At 38.9% G+C, this 22,500-nt stretch overlaps 1 protein-coding gene across 4 annotated transcripts in view; it reads right to left on the reverse strand.

The window, feature by feature from the left end:
• Positions 1-5,722: 5,722 nt before the first annotated feature.
• LOC109406630 (uncharacterized) overlaps positions 5,723-22,500 on the reverse strand; it is a 688,592-nt gene continuing 671,814 nt past the window's right edge. For 3 of the 4 annotated variants that reach the window (XM_062847228.1, XM_062847225.1, XM_062847226.1), the window contains one exon: positions 5,723-7,058. In XM_062847228.1, the coding sequence (XP_062703212.1) occupies positions 6,985-7,058 (74 nt within the window). In that variant the 3' untranslated portion in view covers positions 5,723-6,984. The remainder of the gene's footprint in view (positions 7,059-22,500) is intronic. The other variant, XM_062847227.1, reaches the window with a different exon arrangement.

Consider the following 22,500-nt stretch of genomic DNA (forward strand, 5'->3'; position numbering starts at 1 on the left):
TCCTGGAGGCAAGCTTGCTATTTGGTGAAAACATTCGTGAAATGATGCGATTCGCTTTCGACAACGAATACGTTTTCACCCTTCCTCGCTTTATCAAACCAACCTCCCGTACGAATAGCACAAGAACAGACTCTACACTGATCAGCATTGTTGACTGCTCCTTTTCGCCGTTGAGCTGTTGCGTTCCAGCCAAGCCTGTGTTTTCATCGCTGTCGATGCTTTTCGATCAGCTTATCGCGAAGCATCGTAGGCTGGAAACGTTATTGGTGTGGTGTCGGTACATGCGAATGTTGCTTCTGTGTGCGTGGCGAGCGTTCGTGCCGTAGCATCTAAAACCAACCCATTCGGTGTTGTTCGGCAGTTCGGGTGAGCATGTGGCGGAACTGACAGATGTGTGCAAAATAATTTGTGAGATACATCATGTTCGTTTTGCCACCTCTTTGCCTCTGTTCATCGCTGAGCAGTGTAGCTCAATAGCAAACGAAAAAAAATACAATTGATAAGTTGATTGAGCATTCGTCAAGTGATAATTTGCATCATTGCCTGGAGGAATTTCTCAGAAGCAACTCCTAGAGGAAATCCCAGGCTGATTTCTTGAGTAAACTCGGAAGGGAATTCCTGGAGGAATCGTCAGAAGAGACTCCTGGAAGAATTCAGCAGATGAAACTCCTGGAGAAATTTCCTAAACGAAACACTTTCATTTAGTTTCCCCAGGGGAAACTCCTATACGACTGACTACTGAGAAATCTCCAGGCGAACTCCTGGAATAATCCCCAGAGAGAACTCTTTGCGGAATGTCCCAGAGGTAACGCCTGGAGGAATTCTCCAGAGGAAACACTTGGGGCAGGCCCCAGAGGAAACTCCTGGAGGAATTTCCAGTTTGATTCCGGACGGACTCCTCGTAGAATCATCAGAGGGAACTCTTGGAGGAATTATTCCGATGGAACTCCAGCAGGAACTACCCATGGGAATCTTCTCCAGGAATTTCCCAAATGAAACTAATTGAAGAATTCCCAGAGAGAGCACTTCTGCACAAGATTTTCAGATCAAACTTTGAAAGGATTGAAAGAGTTTCTACCTGAAGGAATTCCCAGAAGGAATTTTTGGAAGAATCTTCAAAGATAACTTCTAAAGGAATTCTCAGAGAGAACTGCTGCAGTACTTTTAAGAGAGGGAACTAATGAATAAATTCCACAGAAGAAACACAGAGGTAATACCCAGTTGCAACCCTTGAAGGAATTCCTCATGAAGAACCTTCAGAGGGAACGCCTGGAGGAATTTTCCAGAGGAAGTTCCTGAAGGATTCCCATATGGAAGTCCCAAAAAAGTAATACGAGGTATCATATTTTTATCTTTTTTTTATTTTCGTGAATTTTAAATTATGCTAGTTCTGCTCACAGCATGAAGTCATCGAACAAATAAAACATTTAATAACCAGAAATGTTATAAGTTTGGTATTCAATAACTTTGGCATAACAAATACAGCACTTGAAATTTTAGGTATGCATTAGTTATTAAAATATCAAGACTTGTTATTTTCTAGGTGTTATTCATACACAATTTTGGTATTCGTTTTTGTTATTTTGGCTCTTATTACCACCTAATGAAGGGCATACCCAACAAACATTGTTGCTTACAACTGTTGAATAAACTGCCCTTAAGCTTGATTTATAAAATTTTGGATGAATAAGCTATTATTCAGCTATCATTGTTACTTGGGTATCAAGGTATTGTAGTATTTAAGATAAATACCATGATTTGTTATTCTCTTGTTATTTTCTTCTGCTCGGGTTATGTATATGTATCGGTTTGTGAATACAGTCAGGTTTTTTTTTTACACGGGGGATACGAACCGCGTAAAAATAAAACTCAGTTAAAAATTCAAAAAACCGCGTAAAAACAGGTTTCTCCATTTCTCAGCGAATAATGCAAAAATAAGACGATGATTTTTTTTTTGTATACTCGGAGTTTTTGGCTATTCAGTCTTCACCCTCGAGCAGTCGCGTCTTCGGCCACCCTCAGCGACACCACGTTCACGCTGTGTATCACATGCGTTCTTTGTATTATGGTGCGTGTACTGAGTACACGACGCGACCGCTCCCGGGTTAGGATTTCAAACGGTAGTTTGTTAACTGCCCGACGTTTCGGCTGTATTTGGCAGCCTTCTTCTTGGGGAAACTGAAAAAGGGGTTTTTATTAATTTTTTTTGCTCGACATCCCATCAAAATTTTTCATACTAGATCTATCGTTTACGTTTGTGAACATATCGTGTGTTAGCTTGTCGTACATTTTTAGCGTGAATCTGTGGGAGATAGAGTGGTGTGTTGGGAATGTCTGTTGGGTGTAGAATTATGTTGGCTTACAGTTGTGGGTAGTTTTAGTTTCCTACTAATTTTCTACGTTTTCACCACTGATCACGCGCACTGTTCAAAATGGTGAGCTTTATCTTGGCGCTTCTTTAGACCATTGCAGGTCAACTTGTTGTGATACATTAGTGTTTGTGTTGTCATTTCAAGCCGAGTTGTTTTATAGACGTGTTTTGTATGTGTGAAGTATCCCTGCATAGATACTAAGACCTTCTACATCGGTTCTCCGGTTGACTGCATTGGCCGTATTGCTTATATGGCATTTTTTCAGTATGGGGATATTGATTCTTTTGTTTGTTTTGTCAATGATTTCAACCCATATTGTGACAAACATGTGTTTGTTTTTGATTATGTGTGCTATTAGAGCTGTGTGTCCACCTACTGTATCCATCTGCTGTTGTGTATCGTTGATACCGTTAGGGTTACCATATTGTTCACGCATGAAAAGAGTACATTCAAGAATTCTGATAAAAGAGTACAAAAGAGTACAGTCATCGTGAAAATATTGATCTTTTTTTTCGATTAATTTGACACTCTTGAAGTTTTTGATGTTTAAATTATGTTAATCATACTTGACACCTAAAGGTAGGTAAATTTTCTAACGAAGTGAAAAACTAAAGTTATGTCTACTTAATACATCACTGGATAGTTATTACAGCAGTTCCAATATCACATTTTTTTCAGTATTCATGCCAACTATTAACCAATCTAAATACTTGTGTGTTAATAATTTGTTTTCAAATTCCTTTCGTTAAGAATGAGCGAGAACTGTAATTTCGTGCAATAGGTTTCGTATTAAGACTTTTTTTTATCTTTTTTTGTGAAACGAACCTAGTGTAATGGTTAAAACACGTGACGCTTTCGCCGAAGACCTAGGATCGAATCTCAATCCCGAAAAACTCGCAAAATATGAGTTCTCTCTTCGGAAGGGCTAGAATCTCGTTTACAGATTACAAACTTCTTTAAAGAACTCAATGGAAAATGTAACTCACTGCTTCGTTCAAGACAGTTTAAAAAATTGAGCCTGCTTTCAAAAGCTAACATATTACAGAAACAAAATACTTTCGTTATTATTTACTCTTCCGATTATTGCACGTCAAAGTGAAGCCATTTTTGCAAAGCAAATTAATAAACGACAATTTTAACAACATTTTTCAGCAAGGAGCAAATCATAATCTGAATAATTTGGTGTGATTTCGATGGAAGAAAGGGAAAATAAAGATGGCCTTTCTTCTGCAGATTAGACTTATCGGTAATTTGTAGCACACTGATTTTTTTACTACTTGTAAGGTTATTTTTATTGATATGTATATTTTATCAGAAAATTTTCAAAAAAAATTCAAAGAAAAGTAATTTTTCAAAAAAAGAGTACAATTGGGCCCATTTTACCAAAAAGAATAGTACGCCGAATTTTTTGCTGTAAAAGAGTACATGTACTCTTAAAAGAGTACGTCTGGTAACCCTAGATACCGTTGGCTATCATGGTGTTGTATTTGTTGATATCAGTTTGATGTCCGTACATTCGTTGGCGTAGGTAGTTCCTAGTCATACCGATGTATACCATTGGACAGTCGTTGCATGGTATTCGATATACGACGTTTGACTGAAGCGGCGGTTCCACTGGATCTTTGTTGTTGCCGATAATCTTCGCAGTGGTGTTTATTGCTTTGGAAGCAATTTAAACGTTTGAAAATTCACTTTTTAGGATTCCGCTGATTTGGGATGAGAGGACAGGAACATACGGCAGCGAGCAGTACAGGACGTTTTCGGTGGACGCCTCACGATCATTGTTGTTGTTTGTGTTCACGTTTTGGCTGTTTTCTGGTGGATTTTCGGCCGTGGCGATTTCGTTTTGATACGGTTGGGAGATTGTCAGCTTATAGGTCAGCCTGATGATGAGCTTTGCCGAATAATCGTTCATTCGGAGTATTTTGAAGATTATCTGCTTCTGTTGTTGAAATGTTTGATTGTTGGTGAGGCGGTTGGCTCTTAACCTTCCAGCGCGCGCGCCATCAAACAACCGAAACTGCACCGCGCCCGCGCTGTATACGAAAAGCGAGGTTTTTTGGTTATGTTGTACTTTTTACAACAGCGCGCGCGCTGAAGGGTTAATATTAGGTTTCCGCGACGTTGATTTTCATGCTCATGGGATGGAACGACCAATAGTTGAGCAAACGGCCAGATGCGATTGGCTTCGCATACCATTGAGTGGACAGTGTTTGGTCAGAGTTTCGAGTAACGACCATATCCATGAATGGGAGTTTGCCATCAATGTCTTCCACTTTAGTAAACTGGATATGTGGGTTGTAGGCGTTGAACATGTCTAAAACCATGTCGATTTGGTCTGCAGGTAGCGCTAAGATCAGATCATCAACATTTTTTTTTGAGGACAAGCATTTCAAACGGAATCTGCCTTCTCATGTTGTCGAGGAGAGTATTCACCACTATATCCGACCGGATGGGCGACAGAGGGCTGCCCATCGCTGTACCGAACAGCTGGACGTAGAACTAATTCGATCATTTCTATGAATATGCACAGACTAATATTCGTCGAATATCTGACCTTGTCTCAACCCATGATCAGGTCGTGTGTCACCAGCTGCTGGGGTATGTTGGTAAACAGGGAGATGACGTCGAAGGGAACGAGTACGTACCCGGTTGGTAGCGTTATGTAGCGTATGTATTTCGCGAACTCGAAACTGTCTTTGATGTTGTACTCGCTGTGGGTGGATCTTTGGAGGACATCGGCCAAGAACTTCAGGTTTATGAGCCTTCGGTTAGCCGTATATTCTAAGACAGACGGCTGTCGTAAACTGTAGGCGATATTTTGTTCATGTGTCGATCAGCTGGAGATTGTAGAGCCGTTCGACCAAAGCATTCGTGCTTTTCTGTATTTCTGTTGTTGATACGCCTTAATTATTTTCAAATAATTCAAAGTACATAAGTATAGATGAATAAATTATTGTTGAAATTGCGAAAAAATCTACATCTCAGATGAGATTTGAACTCATAACATTCATACGCTAGACAAGAGCTTTACCAGCTAAGTTACCGAGCCAACTCTGTTTTTGAGTAAATATTAAAATAATATCTGGCATCACTGCTTTCCTCCTTCCAGCAGTTTCAGATTTTTCCCTGTTAACCTTCGGAGACACAACCGACTGCGACTGTTTAGAAATCGTAAAATTTTATTCTTATGGTCCAAGCCCCGTGTACTTCCAGCAAAGCGCAACGAGTCGCACCTCACCGAGAGCCATCATACTTACCCAACTGAGATGTCGTGATTTCGGATTATCGAGCGGACAGGTCGTAAAATAAATCAAACCCCCAATGAAACACGGCGGGTTCTTTGTTCGAAAAAATCATGGCTTGTATTTCATTAAACGAAATTATTTTGATTGTTTGTTTACTGTATGTAATTCCTTCTTTCCCGTTTGTTGGTTGTTTTCTCAGTTTTTAGGATTTTTTGCTCTCATCACTTCCTTTAAAGATGTCATTTTCATTTTTTTTTATAAAAAATATCTGCGACTAAACTAAAATCATTACCTAGGTTTGTATCTTTGCATAATTGTTTGTTTGATTTTCTCATTGGTTTTAAACTGGGTTTTTATTTTACATCGATCGCTTCGGTTTTTTGGGTTGAACTTCGCTCCGCTTAACAATAGTTTATACAATAACTTGCTTCTGTTTAATAAATCATCTGCACTTTTGTTTTGAGATTTTGCTAGACTAAAAAATAAATCTACTCAAATATTATAAATAGTTTTCTGGATTAGTGGTGTCCCATCTGCTTCCAAAACTTCAAAAAACCACTAACCCCACGACTCCGAAGCCGTTTTCCGTTCGGAGGGGCAGTGAATAACAGTTTTTTCATACTCTTGTTTAAATTTCTTACTTTTGATCATCGTAGGTAGCAGCGCAGTGGATTCGCTTCCCAACCGTGCCCAGAAAAGACAAAGTTTTGTTTTGATTCCACGTTTATCTAGTTTCGAGCTTAATATCGCACACCACAACCGTACATTCGATTCGCAAATGGTTTTTAAAATTACCCTCACTACAAATACACGATGAATGCGGGGAAAAGGTGGGGGTTCTGTCGAAAATAATGTCGATTTCACTGAAAAGTTTGGTACAAAAAGCTGAACTTTGGCATTTTTTTTTAATAACACAACTGATTTGAATTTCACATAATTTGTGCAAAACTTTGAAAATTTCTAAATAATTTTTTTGAGAATGTTGGGTAGAATGTTGGGAAAATTCCTATATTTAAGCCAAATAAAAATGTCATTCAATCTAACTGAATTTTAGAGAAGTTTTCTCATATTTTCGTACAACAACTCGATGACCAGAATCGACATTATTTTCCAAGAATGACACCTGTCCGACAACGGTTTTGAGCTAGCTTGACAAAAGGGGACAAAGGTTCTCCATTTCCTGGATTGCTGCGCGGGTAACCCTGGAAGGAAGGAGGGCAGCTTACACACACTATTTACAGCACCTGTGGTGGTTTCTGGTCGACGATGATGATGGCAGCCGGTGCAACCGCCGCAGATTCGCTGATTCTGACCCCACCACCGCCACCGCCGCCGCCGACGTCGACCAGGTGGGGGGCGCACTGCTAGGCTCCGGCCAGGGTTGTGAACTCGATTTCACCTCCACGCGGCAGGATCAGGTCCGGATCTGCAATATAGACTGAGGTGTGATGAGGCGTGAAGGGGATGGGTTTCGAAATGGCGATTGAGAAGGTTGTAGATGGTTAGTTATTTAAACTTGAAGATATTGTAGAATCAAAGGAAACTTTACAGAATCAGCATTTTTTTTATAGAAAAAAAAATTATTAACTGTTAGTTTTATCACGCCAAAATTTGCAGATCCAATAGTAAATGAAAAGCTTCCAAGACTCTAGGAAAATTTAAGAGCCTCTGACGAAGAAGCTTCCAAGCTTCTGACGAAGAAGCTTCCAAGCTTCTGACGAAGAAGCTTCCAGGATTTTGACGAAGAAACTTCCAAGCCTCTGACGAAGATGCTCCCAAGGTTCTGACGAAGAAGCTTCCAAGCCTCTGACGAAGATGCTCCCAAGGTTCTGACGAAGAACCTTTCAAGCTTCTGACGAAGAAGCTTCCAAGCTTGTGTCGAAGAAGCTCCCAAGGTTCTGACGAAGAAGCTTCCAAGGTTCTGACAAAGAAGCATACAAACATCTGTCGAAGAAGCTGGCAATCTTCTGAAGAAGAAGCTTCCAAGATTCTGAAGAAGAAGCATCCAAGCTTCTGAAGAAGAAGCTTCCAAGCTTCTGATGAAGAAGCTTTCAAGTTTCTGAAAAAGAAGCTTTCAAGCTTCTGACGAAGATGCTCCCAAGGTTCTGACGAAGAAGCTGCTTAGCTTCTGATGAAGAAGCATCCAAACTTCCGGCGAAGAAGCTTGCAAGCCTCCGACGAAGATGCTTCCAAGCCTCTGACGAAGATGCTCCCAAGGTTCTGACGAAGAAGCTTCCCAGCCTCCGACGAAGATGTTTCCAATCCTCCGACGAAGATGCTCCCAAGGTTCTGACGAAGAAGTCCTAGCTTCTGACGAGGAAGTCCTAGCTTCTGACGAAGAAGTTCTAGCTTCTGACGAAGAAGCTTCCAAGCTTCTGACGAAGAAGCTTCCAAACTTCTGACGAAGGAGCTTCCAAGCTTCTGACGAAGAAGCTTCCAAGCTTCTGACGAAGAAGCTTCCAAGCTTCTGACGAAGAAGCTTCTAAGCTTCTGACGAAGAAGCTTCCAAGCTTCTGACGAAGAAGCTTCCATGCTTCTGACGAAGAAGCTTCCAAGCTTCTGACGAAGAAGCTTCCAAGCTTCTGACGAAGAAGCTTCCAAGCTTCTGACGAAGAAGCTTCCAAGCTTCTGACGAAGAAGCTTCCAAGCTTCTGACGAAGAAGCTTCCAAGCTTCTGACGAAGAAGCTTCCAAGCTTCTGACGAAGAAGCTTCCAAGCTTCTGACGAAGAAGCTTCCAAGCTTCTGACGAAGAAGCTTCCAAACTTCTGACGAAGAAGCTTCTAAGATTCTGATAAAGAAGCTTCCAAGATTCTGAAGAAGAAGCTTCCAAGCATCTGATGAAGAAGCTTCCATGCTTCTGATGAAGAAGTTTCCAAGCTTCTGACGAAGAAGCTTCTAAGCTTCTGACGAAGAAGCTTCCAAGCTTCTGACGAAGAAGCTTCCAAGCTTCTGACGAAGAAGCTTCCAAGCTTCTGACGAAGAAGCTTCCAAGCTTCTGACGAAGAAGCTTCCAAACTTCTGACGAAAAAGCTTCTAAGATTCTGATGAAGAAGCTTCCAAGATTCTGAAGAAGAAGCTTCCAAGCATCTGATGAAGAAGCTTCCATGCTTCTGACGAAGAAGCTTCCAAACTTCTGACGAAGAAGCTTCTAAGATTCTGATAAAGAAGCTTCCAAGATTCTGAAGAAGAAGCTTCCAAGCTTCTGACGAAGAAACTTCCAAGCTTCTGACGAAGAAGCTTCCAAGCTTCTGACGAAGAAGCTTCCAAGCTTCTGACGAAGAAGCTTCCAAGCTTCTGACGAAGAAGCGTCCAAGCTTCTGACGAAGAAGCTTCCAAGCTTCTGACGAAGAAGCTTCCAAGCTTCTGACGAAGAAGCTTCCACGCTTCTGATGAAGAAGTTTCCAAGCTTCTGACGAAGAAGCTTCCAAGCTTCTGACGAAGAAGCTTCCAAGCTTCTGACGAAGAAGCTTCCAAGCTTCTGACGAAGAAGCTTCTAAGCCTCTGGCGAAGAAACTTCTAAGCTTCTGACGAAGAAGCTTCCAAGCTTCTGACGAAGAAGCTTCCAAGCTTCTGACGAAGAAGCTTCCAAGCTTCTGACGAAGAAGCTAGCCATGCTTCTGACGAAGAAGCTTCCAAGCTTCTGACAGAAGTTTCCATGCAATCAGAAGCAGTTTGATAAATTGCATTTCATTGTTTTCTATCGTAAAATTTAATTTCAGCAAAATGCTTAGATAATTTTTTTTTCAAAAGTTTTTATTTTATTCAGGCTCCTTATTATAAAAGTACTCGTTTCTACTCAATGTCAGAAACGACGGTCCCCATAGATCCGGGCAGTCCACGTGATTGGTTGGAGGGCTACGCAGCGCGCATCATATTGAACGAAAGTTTGTTTTGGTTGTTTGAAGCCCATTTTTTTCGAATAAGAGCTTTTTTGTTGACGACAGAAATAGGCCTTCGGCAAGTGTTTTCCTTCTACGTCAAAAATAGCACTCCACAAGGTATCCACGGAAGGAACGGAAGCAAACAGTAGCGAAGGGAGATCAGTGTTGTTTGTTTGTTTGTTTCGGTGAGGAATGGGAAAAATGTCAGTATCTTTGAAGGTTTTCCACGCCGATGGAGGCGCATGGATGCTTAGGCAATGAATGGAAATTGTGTGATGAGGTCAAATGGTGGGCCCATGGAATTTCATTTGTATATTAGGATTTTTTCTTATTTATGAACGATGTTCTGCTTCGTTGATTTAGTCTGTTTGAATTGATTTACCTTATTCAGATTCCTCGAAATAAAGCTGAATTCATATGAAAATTTATCAAAAGAACCCATATTTTCCTTCTATACTTCCACTAGTCTAACAGTTCAAACAGTTTATTTAGGATCCGTAACGTGGAAATGAAACTTCAATCCTCCCATACACACACAGTCATAACAGTTTCCCACTGGGATTGCAACTTTCCCTTCGGATAAACGCCAGCCACCGAACAACCCAATCATGTTTTCAGGTCAAATATTGAAATTCGACAAACTCAAATATCTACATCTCGTTTCGGGAAATGTCACCCCATTCGCTGGCAGTTGGATTACAAAGCACACATACATACACATACTAACAAGGGCAGCCACATCGACCAACGACCCGCAGATTCTTTTCGCTTGCCGCGAGGAGTGCGAACATGATAACACCCGCAGGCACAGATCCAGGGCAGGGACGAACGGACGGAGGTAGCACCACACCAGCAGGCCACATGACCAATGTTGACACAGCTGTCCCGGTTTTTTTTTTTTGTAACAGGATTTCAACTGCTGCTATCTCCTACACAAATGGGTGGCACTAGCACGGATGTGGATCTGGTCTACTTTTTGTCAATTTCTCTTTTTTTCTAAAATCAAATTTTCTCACACACAGCCACATCCTGTCCCACCTCCTGCATTCCCCGGGCTCATCATCAATCTAGTGGAAATGAATAACATGACGTGTTTATAAATTCATCATTGTGTGTATTTGAAATGTGAAGGCCGGTGGTTCGTCATATCTGGTGACCGTGATGCCATAATCACAGAAACTCGTGGCCTTGTTAACTGCACAACAAACTGTTATAACTGAACATTTTTGATCGAGAGCTTAAGTAACATTTCAGGCCGACGTTTCAATAGGTTCTATCTGCATTTGAGAGGCACTCTTTAAAAAAGTGATTTTTTTTTTATTTTTTGAAGAAAAAAGCCAATATTTTTTTAACTATGAGAGATAGAACATTGAACTCTTTGAAAAAAATATGCGTCATTGATAGTTCTAAAAGTGCTCCGAACAAAGTTTTACGAGAAACGAATGGATTAAAAGTTATTGCAAGAAAACTGAATTTCATGGATCACCCTAACATGATTCTTTTAAAAAAATATAAGTTAGGAACCATAAGAGATAGAATAATGGTTTCTTCGACAAATTGTAGAACATTTTGTAAGCGTACATAAATTTATTAAAAAACAGATGTTTGGATCAGCTAAACTAGAAGGACCACCCTAATTTCACCATGATGAGAAAAAAGGCCGAAAATATGAATAAACTTTCCCAAAGACATCATGTATCCAAAACTTAAGGTTTAGGCACAAACATTTTTTTTTTAATTCTTAATCACTTAACCTAATTTTACAGCTCTATTGTCCACTAGGGCACTACGTGAGCGATTACAATTGACAGCTGCACTTACACTTTGTACAGCGCCTAGATGTATTCTATTATATTCTACTATATCCAACTGGTTGCCTTCGTGCTGCTTACACTGTTCTACTCTATTCATGGTAGAATGAGGAGCACGGAGATGTGGATGGGTTGCTGTTGTTCCTTCACAAGTCCAATTGGGGGTCCATTATGAGTTGCATTTCGTCGATGTCCAGGAATCCGGGTCTGTTTGAGCCGTTGGCTCAGAAGAGGGTCAATGTCAGCCGCTCTCGGGGGGAAGAGCAACTGACGAAAAATTTCAAATGCCGGGGCTGGGAATCAAACCCATGACCATCCGCATATGAAGCGAACGTGTTACCAACTACGCCACGGGCCCCGGCGCAAACATTTTTGTCTTCGTAAATGCGGCTCTGGACCCATTGTGCAACGTTTTCAGAACAAACAGGACATTATTGTCGTTATACCGTTTTTTGCTTCTTGGCTGTAGTAGCAATCTTCAAGATCCGGCCAAAACGTCACTCGGCCATCATGAGATTGGATCACGGGTGGAATTCGGTTCTTTAGGCATTCGATTTCATAAACCTCCGAGTTCATCGTTATTTTGGTGATGAAAACTTTGCCTTTTGACCACAACTGCTAATTTCCTGCCAGATCATATATTTGCGAGTCAAATTGTCCACAAAATCGAATTTATATCTTCCGGGGACACCTCCTCAAGTCTTTGCCTTGAAAAAATGTGGTCCCGGAAGCTGTCGGAAGTCGGCCCTTGCATAGCTTTCATCATCCATCAGTATGCAATAGGGTGCCAATGGAATGTATGGGAAAAATTTGAGCATCGAATTTCAAAAACGGGTAGTGTAATGCGGGGCAAAAGTTCGCAGTGGGTCTTTTTCTGAGCACGAGTTAAGAACCCAAACAAATATGTATGGGTTCGACACATAATCAGGTCGGTTACTCGTCATTAAAAATTGGAACGATTTCGTTTTGGTTTGGCAGAGTTATGCAAAAAAATGTGTTTCTAGGTGTTTTGATAGAATTTTAGGACCTTTTGGAATAACAATTTTTAGTAACAGGAAGAAGAAGAATCCCACAACCTCTTCATGTCGGAGAATCGTTATTCCACAGTAGTTCGCGAGGTGCACTCGAATAAACAATAAACTACTAGTGCTTCTTGTAGAAAGGGACATTGTTAAAACCTCGACATTTGGGCAAAAGTTCGCACTAGATTTCTGGATCTAGTACACCAATATAATTACAGAATCTTTGAAGCAATCATGATTTCGTATAGAAACTACTATATATGATTAATATGTGTAGTATGCACCCTGAATTCGTTGCGGCAGAGGGTTTGAACTTAGTTTTGTAAGAAGATTGATTGTAAGGCAACATTATGTTCGCCCATATAAATCAAGAAATGAAAAATGGCTAAAAAAACCTGTTACCGCGACAGTAAAACTACGGACTTTTAGTCTGCTCTGAAACACAGTGCCTTGAGCGTGGTTGAACCACAACAAAACCTTTTAAAAAATTTTCTTCGTCATCCTCGTCGTGTATTTTCGTATTTTTCTGAAGGTCTTATGTTCATCTACTTTATCGGGGTCTTTCATAGCTTGGTTTGTAAATTCACAGTTATAATTCATCACCATACTGACGGGAATAAGATTCGATTACGGTCTCGTTCAACAGTTCTGCTGCATATTTGATTTTTTTTTCGTGTATTTTGTGCAACACAGTAACGCTGGAAAGGACAGCTCTTAGTTAATAGTTGTGGATTTTTTTATAAAGCACATTCTGTAGCTGAACACCAGGTCGTATTCCAGTTAGGGCGTAATGCTTAGAACATAAAGAAACAGATTTCATGACTAGAGTGAAAAGACGAACATGAATTAATATGAAATAAATGAACATCACACCAATGTACTAACCTGTAGAAGGTGTAAACTTTTGCCCCGCATAATGTGAACTTTTGCCCCCACTATGGGGCAATAGTTCGCATTGGAGTACTTTAATTAAAATTTGTATTACTAAAACGACAAAAGGAACGCGAAAAAATCTAGTACTACGTTTTGAAGGCAACATGATAGGGACCCGTTTAACGAAGAAAAACGATATTGTTTTCTTTTCGTTTAATAGTTATTTTGTGGAATCTGTTAGGTGCAAACTTTTGCCCCGCTGCACAAATATTTCATCTCCTCAAAAAAAGTCCCCATGCAAAATTTCAGCTCAATCGGACTTCGCTAAGGGTTTGACCAAAGCGGTCAAAGTTTGGCTGTTTTGAAACACGAAAAATATCAATGTAGTTTCCATGAAAATTTCGAAATCGAAAATATTTTGTTTATGCCAAATGCTTTAAAGACAAGGTATTTGGCGTACATTGCTCAAAATTTCTAGAGCACCGTTTTTTTAGAACCGTTGAACGGATTTGGATTAAAATGCATCACGCTGTTGACAACCACTGAAGAATTAGCGTGATGCATTTTCATCCAAATCCGTTCAACGGTTCTAAAAAACGGTGCTCTAGAAATTTTGAGCTATGTACTTCAAATACCTTGTCCTTCAAAGTGCATGAAACGTCGAGATCTGGTGTTATCTCAAAAAATTTTTTTGGAAAACAAATTACTTTTTGGACTTTTTGAGTTGGGGGAGTGAAATGAATTTGAAATGGAGGATTTGAATTTAGTTGCTGAAATATTCATGGCAATAGTACTGGAACATGCCTTATATCATCGTTGGCAACTGCTAGCATACTATATGTCATATTTCGTTAGGGTGGCTCACTTAATTTGCATTAGGATGGTCCTTTTTGTAGAAAATTAAAAAAAAGATAATAGTATTAAATATCTTTTTTATTATAGTAAGTAAATTTCAATATTGAATATATATAATATTTCATTAGGGTGGCTCATTTATTTTTATTGAGGGTGGTTCTTTGAGATCGAAATTAAGAACAAAAAAAATCTAGTAAATTTATCAGTCATATTTTTGTATAGTCTGAAACCATGATCCTTTATTGACATGTAACACTTTGTTAAGATATTCCTACATCAACATGTGAAAAGGGCTTAACAAGCATTGCGAATTTCTGCTTCTCCTGTCCCTCCCGGGCGTATCCCCAATTATTCATGAATTCTTTTATTTTCTTTTTATAAATTTTGAATCTTTTTTTGTGCTTCACTTGTTTTGCATAAGGGTGATCCTTTTTGTATAGTATTTTCCATTAGGATTGTTCTTTCAGTTGGAAATTAAGAACAAAAAATATTTCCAGAAAACTCATCCAGGTAATATTTTTGTATAGCTTCAAACCACGACTTCCTACAAATCCTTCGGTGACCTATCTATAATGAGACAATAACTAATAAAATATTACTTTGAAATTATCGCTTTCTACTTGCAAATGATATCCCCTGTACTTTACGAGCCATTGAAGAACCTTCTCTGCATCTTGAGATGTCATAATTTTGTTAATAAAAATAAACAACAATCATCATAACCGCTTTTCGAGCATGGAAAATTTTTCAACTACGTTTTAAGACAGTTTTATTGCTCCTCTTAATACAGTTTGCAAAACTTCTCCAAGTGGACCAATTAGCCGGAAGGTGCTCTTAAAGAGTTCATTACATCATACATCAATGATTCAGATTTATTGCAAGTTTTATGAAATTGGTCACGAAAATCTCTCATAGAGCCAAACAAAACTTGGAATGTTGCTTGAGTATTGTATATTTTGTTCGTCCCATCACGTTAGAGTTTAGGTTCACTCACCACTTGGGTATGCTACAGGTAGCTAATGTATATTTTGTTTAGATAGATAAAAAGCAACCTACTGTTGTTTTTCGCCAGTAACGTATTTGTGTTCTCGGAAAAGAAGCAGCCCAAGGCCAAGAATCTTTCAAGAAAAGATAAACAAATCAGTAAGCTCTACAGGGGATAGACAAAATGGTCGGGACAGGCAAAATTTTCACTTTCCAAAAAAATAATCATATAGTTGTAAAGTGTACTCCAGTATGTTCCGCACTAACGAACAGTAGAGTGTTTTAAGGACATACACGTCGGTGAATTCTGAAGCATGCCGACGTATAAAACCTAACACAGAATACGCTTTTGCTGTTACAATTCCTACATGTTCATTGAAGCTGAGCTTTTCATCCACGACGACTCCAAGGTCGCAGATTGACGTTACATGTTCCAATTGTTCTCCATCCATATTGTAACGATAGTGACGGGGATTGTGGGAGCGAGTAAACGATATGATTTTACTTTTTTTTTTTTTGTTATTTACACGCATGCCGTTATCACTGCACCAAACTAACACTGTGTTGATGTCCTCTTGGAGGTCGGCCCCGAGCAGAAGAGAATAACAACAGCATAACAAAATGCGTTATTTTGGCAAAATAACTGCATAATGGAATTAGTAATTTTCATGTTATTAACATAACATATTGAGTTATAAACTTGTCTGTCATAAGCGGCAAAATAACAAGTCACATAACAAAAATTTGTTCCTGAAAAATCAATTTAATAACATGTTTTGTTAGTGGCAATAACAACTTAATAACAGTGAATTTGGGAAATATTTCAATAACAAATTTTGATATTAAAGAGTTATTGATAACATTCCGAAAGCAAAATTAGGGTAAAAACAAACTTTTTTTACTCATTTTTGGGTAATTATTTTAAGTGTGTTATTCTATTTTTAGAAAATAATAGGTCACATAAAAAAAATTTTGAATTCATTATAAAACTTACAAACATGGACGGGATTTGAACCTCCAATCCTGCTATCGTAAATTTACAGTCGCTTTTACCAATGAGGCTATCACAGCACTTGCAGTGAGGGACGATAGAAGCTTTACTGGTTCTACACAGAAAAAAATATGTAATTAAAATTCAGCGAGAAATCATGCACATAAAGGGAATGCTAGAGTTGGTGCACTTTTACATGAGATATAATGTAAAATTACATTACCATCGTATAAATTTCCGCCAACCATCGCGTAAACCATCATGGACTCCAACCGGTTACGTGACAATTAGCGGAAATTTACACGATTGTAACGTAATTTTACATGAAATCTCATGTAAATATGCACTAACTCTAGCATTCCCTTTATGTGCATGATTTCTCGCTGAGTTTTACATGAATATTTTTTTCTGTGTACGTATTGCCAGTTTCCCCATTCCCCCATTTCATGTTTGCCAGTCGCAGGACAAAAATAGACAGAGATTTGAATGCAAGATCAAACAATGAACCTCTCTCTCTTACCAACAGCGCTATCGCGGTGCGCAGACATGTGCACTATAACACTAATAACAGTGGTGGCGTTCGCATGGCCCGTCATCGGCTGTTTCGGAACAAAGAGAACGACAGAAAAGTTGCTAGTCGACTCTTCGTCATGGGTAGTAATCCTACATTATAGAGATCTGCGAAGGCGGCCATTTGTAAGCCAATCGTGCAGAGAGAACTGTCAAAGTGTGAGCCAAATGAACATGCTTACCGTTCGTAGGAAGGCGTCGTTTGAACGGTATTGCAATCGGAACTAAATAAATTAAAATTATTTATTTTTATTGTCGAGAAATTGACGGCATATGTAAGATTAGTAAAAAGATAAAATTTAATTATTTCTGCTTTCAAAAGTTCATGCTTATGGCGAAACTTTTGTTGCTGAACTTCTCGAAAAAACTTCCATTGCTGCTTCTCACTTCACTTCTGTCGATATGATTAGCGTAACACTTTGCAATAAATGTCAGATTTCTGCGATTGCTCCGCTATTTTTTCAAAATTTAAAAAAAAAATTTAAACAGAACAACTTGAACCACAACGAAGTCACGCACAAAGTTTGAACCTTTGGCTTTGTAGCAAGTGTTGGCAGCTGTTGTAAACAAAACGAACAGCGTTGCCGAATGGACATATGTAACTTCCGCTTATCTCTATAATGTAGGATTACTAGTCATGGGGTGCATTTTGGCGACGACAAAGATTCTTTCCAGACGGAGATGATTTTTTTTTTGTTCGCGTTGTGAGAACGGCGATTATACACGTACCTACGTGAGCGAATGTAAAAGGTAATTATATCATATGCCGATATGATTACTTCTGCAGATGCTGTTTAGTTTTATTCTGTTTTAGATTATTTTTAGTAATGAAAAAAGATATTTATGACATAATGTCAAACAATATATGATCGAATAATAATGGATCGAAAGAAAAAAGTTATAATAGACAAATGCAATCATCAATTGAGCAGAATTGTCTGTATAGTTGACATTTTTATTGATTAGAATTATTTAGTAGGTACCATATTTGCTATCTCCACTCTCACTAACATTCATTACTACGTAATACATAATCTGTTGGGTACTTTTTGACGTTATAATTAGAGGTTAGAATAGCAGTACTGTTAAAATGACATATAAATTCAACTAAGTTTACTCAATTTTGAGATAAAAAAAACTCATTTGCAGATGTATCACTTTTTGAAGCTAAAATTTTACTTAACCTATAAGAATTGGGAATCGTAGAAAAGTGATAGAAATTTGGCACCGTAACGGGACTGGGATATTGAAAGAAGGAAATTAATACAAAGATAAACATATCAATAGCTATGATGCTATATTTACCCAAAACTCAAATTATAGCAATGAATAAAATAAAAAATACGGAAGAGTCTGATGAAATTTCTAGAAGTTGCAATGCTTTTATTTTTTACTTCATAATATGAAACAGCAGATAATAAAATAAAGAAGGTAAACTATGTAATGGTTATATCTGCGATAAATTTTCTCCGATTTTGACAATATTGATCTCATTTAATCCAGATTTATTTTTTCCATCAAAACCAAATCCGACTGAACCGATCTGGTCATCGTGAGTTAAGAAAAAACCCGAATTGCCATACACGTGGATTTTTTCATAGACCAGCTGCAATTGGCTTCTTTAGTGGTGTTGAGATAATTCCATATTCACAATCTACATGCCAAACTGAGCCGAAATCCAAATTTTCATGAACTTTGGTGCCCGGGAACCTATTTAAAAATCGATTTAAAGTTTGTATGGGATAAATGGAAGAGGAAGACAAATTGATGAGTGAATATGCAGTTGCTTTCCCTCAAATGCTGTAAATAACGTTGTAGAATGACGTAGGTTTTGTTTCAAAATTAGTTTTAGTTTAGATAGCAATACCATGAAGTATTTGTGCACTCTCAATAATACAATAATAACCAAACTTGTTCCACAACAGAATGTAATATTGAAATGTTATTTAAGGGCTGCATACCAATTGCTTGGTCATAACAAAATAAGATTGTCCAACAAAACATGTTATGGAAACGTAATGCCTTGATAATTCAATAATAACAAAACAAGATATAAAAACAGGTTTTGTGATTTCGTAGTTATTAATTTGATATTCCCCTCTGCTCGGGGCAGAGTCGAGGGGTGAACACACCACACGAAAGAATTTAAGGTCGTCAGCAAACAAAAGTTTAATGAAAGAAGTTACACCCGTGAACTTTACACGGTGTTCAATAAGTTCGGATACACAGTAAAATCGAATTTATTTCCCATCTATAGTTCAGATTTGCAAAGTGAATGTATTAATTGAAAGCTCACATAATACTGATCAAATACAGTATATGTTTTGAAATAAACTGTCCTTTATCCTTTTGTAATAATTGCAAATGTGTCTCAAGTTACTTTCGGCCAGCACGCACGTCTGTCATTGGTATTTTGTCTAGTTTTTATTGAGTAATGGTGTTAAATTAAATCAAATTAGGTTGTTGTCCTCAGCATTAGTGGTAGCAACTATGGCCATACGAAAAAATCTAGAAGATTCAGATTGGGTGAAGTACGGACTCATTTTATTTTTATCTTTAGAATTGCTTAAATTGCCGCTGTACCTGTTTTAATGATTTTTGTTCTGCTATTCTGCTACTCTGCTATTATCAACGCATCCCCTGGCTTTCGCCCATCTGCGTTGTCTTTTCACTAGGCAATACGTCTACCAATTGATGTTTATGGGCTTGCCGGACCAAGTCATGTAGCTAAGCCAAACACCCCACCTACAACTGTTGGGTAGGCACCATTGTCCCGCCCACTGGTCTTTTACAGCTACTTGTAGGTGCATGTGTGCGTGTAAGTATTGGTGTATGTGTGTTAGTGTTGGTGTATTGTAGGCGCCAACTCGTTCTAATCCACTCTGATTGCTAACACCCTATTGAACCATTACCCTTAAATCTGGCAATCTATGAAATAGAATGAGTTAAGCGCCTGGACATAATAGTCAGTTATTCAAACAAGGAATATTAGTAATAAAGTGAAGATATAACGAAGTAACGCCCCGAACCTCGAGAGCACAAGCCCCAAGAACCAAATGACAGGCTGCGCTAATAGTCGATCGACTGGCCACCACCAGTGGATAACCAATCGAGCAAACCCTCCAGCACAAACCGCCACCAGCTCTCCCGACCTGCGCCCAACAAATCCGAGGCACAGCCCAGCCATAGCTTCACCTTAAAACCAAAATCTAGATTGCAGAGCACAATACTTCCCAAGTAACCACGCAGCTCGGGCCGCAAATCACGCACAACACGTTACAAATAAGACAAACACTACCCCGCCCGTACAGCCGAAACCGATCTAGGGTAGAGAAGGGTCTCTTTCCACTCCAACCCGGACTCAACTGCACCCACAGGGTAGCGCACTCCACACACACTGCACTCATTCATCCATCACAACTCGAGCCGCAAGCTCACCTGGGTTGCTTCTATCCGCATGACCTCACCCAACCCGTAACACAGAGTTTAAATCCCTCTCTTGCATTACAAAGCAGTCCCTGTTCCCAAAGTTTGTGCGTGGTATAAATGAGATTATAAAGCTGAAGAAATCGTCACCAATACAACCGTCAACAATGAACACTCAATGGTGTCGACAGAATCAATGACGACCTCCTCAGTCCCAATCCCAATTATCCTACACTACCCAAGTAACCACAATGCTGAAGCCGTACGCACTGCACGTACGAAGTACATACAGACCTAACCGCACCGCCTAAACAAACCACCTAGGCCGAACACAAGCGAAAAGCGGCGCCACCACTGTTAAACCACTACTATACCAGTAGGTCCTTTTCCTTCCGACGTTCCTTTTTCCTTCCCTTTTCCGTCAGGTAAATGATGAATAGGCTCGTGTTCATGGCGATGGCACAAATTTCCCAAATGGAGGAGAACGTGCCTCTAGAGCCGACCTACTGATACCTGATACCTGATACCAGTAGGTATAATCGCAATTCAGCAATCGTAGATCCATTCCCCGCTCCTACTCAGCCCTAACGATCCATATCAATGCTTGTCAATATATGCACCCCACACACGCAACCCCCACAACCCAACAGTATGGTCACTTGAGTATCCCTGGGATTTTGATTACATGATGGTCAGGGATCACAGCCATCAAAACGTTCCACACTTTGCCAGGGCTTGCGACCTGTAGTCATGATGATTTTCGCTATGGGAAACCATGATGGCTAGCGGTGTTACCTGTTTTAATGATTTTTGTTTTGCCAAAAAGCAAGGCTGCGTTATATCTCAGTTTAATCCATGATTATCTTTTCCAAAACTTGATTATATCCCTATTGTGGCAAATTTTAACCAAAATTGGCATAATGTAATGTATTTATGCCTTTTTCATAGATTTAAGCACATTTTTACTAAACTTGCAAATTTATCACCATATTATCGCTGAAATTGCAGCGTAAAGCTTTTGTCTATTAATTTAGTTAGTTTAATTTAGAATAGTGAACTAACTCAAAAGTCAACGTTTTAGACTTCTGTAGCTTGAGCAACTTATCGAAAATCATTCCAGCGTGCCGGAGCTAACAAACTTTAGATACATCTAAGGCTTATAAAAAAAAGTAGAAAAATATTTTATTCAAAACCATATGCTATATTTGATTAGTGTTATATGACCTTTCAATAAATACATTTACTTTGAAAATCTGAATTACAGATGTGAAATTAATTCAAGTTATATGGTGTATCCGAACTTATTGAACACCGTGTAGGATCTAAACCGATGTCAATTATTCACAGGTCCGGGTGAACATATATGTTTGCCTGTATTTGCCGATAAAAATATGTAAACAAACCGATCAGCTGATCGCGACGTCACGTTCGCCAGAAAATTTGTTCGCAGCTTCTGGAACGTGACGTCACCTTCGGCAACTTCGTGCGATTTCGGCTTGCCGAAGTTGACATGACACGACTACTACTTCAAAATTATCATATCACTTTGCCCGATGGGCCTAACCTGGTGAAATTTAGAACATTGGATCTAAACTCAAGAGTCAAGAATAGTTTGGATGACCTAGGATATTCCAACTGACCTTCCAGAAAACTTACTGGACATGATAGATTACAAATCGTAGCTTTGTATTATGAAAGAAGTTACCGTAACACCCCAAGACTTAAGGATCTAAACTCAAGATTAGTTTGGATGTCCTAGGATATCCAGAGAAATATATTCTGCATAACATTCTACCGTTTTTATGCTAGAAAAAACCTCATGATAACGCATCGAAAAATTCCGACTTCAAAGGGTTAAAGAAGTTAATTTTTCAGGCGATTATATGAACGGGAAACTTCACATAGTTGGATAGCCATATCTACCAGGTTCTGAAGAAACTTTGTAAAAATGAATCTATTTAGAACCAAAACCTTATTATTTGCTGATATGTATTGTGGAACTGTCTGAATCTTCACATTAATTTTGTAAATTCGATTTTGCCTTCTATTTCACTTTACTTATAAATTATGTACTTCTAAAATGATAAGGCTACATCAGAACAACAAGCTACTGAAATGAACTTTCGACCAAGTTTCGAGGAGCTTCTAAGGCAGCTTTTTCGGTGCAAATGAGGTTAACATAGACCTTGCAGGAGCTTCTATGCGTAGTGTGATCTACACTTCCGATCAAAACTTTGGGGTCACCCCCTCAAAAACATGTAACTTTTTTAGGCCAATATCTCCGCCAATTTGCGTCTGATTACAAAACCCTGAGTCTCATTCAAAAGATAATAAGTCTAAGTAATTTTGAACAAGCTTTAGGTGAAACTTTTTCAAAAATATTTGTATGTAAACTTAATCTAAAGTTGCCAAATTTTCTAAAAAAATGAATATAAACTAACGGCAGTGCCGCTGGAAATTGGGCCA

The sequence above is a fragment of the Aedes albopictus genome, chromosome 1, assembly GCF_035046485.1.
Source record: "Aedes albopictus strain Foshan chromosome 1, AalbF5, whole genome shotgun sequence".
NCBI lineage: Eukaryota > Metazoa > Arthropoda > Insecta > Diptera > Culicidae > Aedes > Aedes albopictus.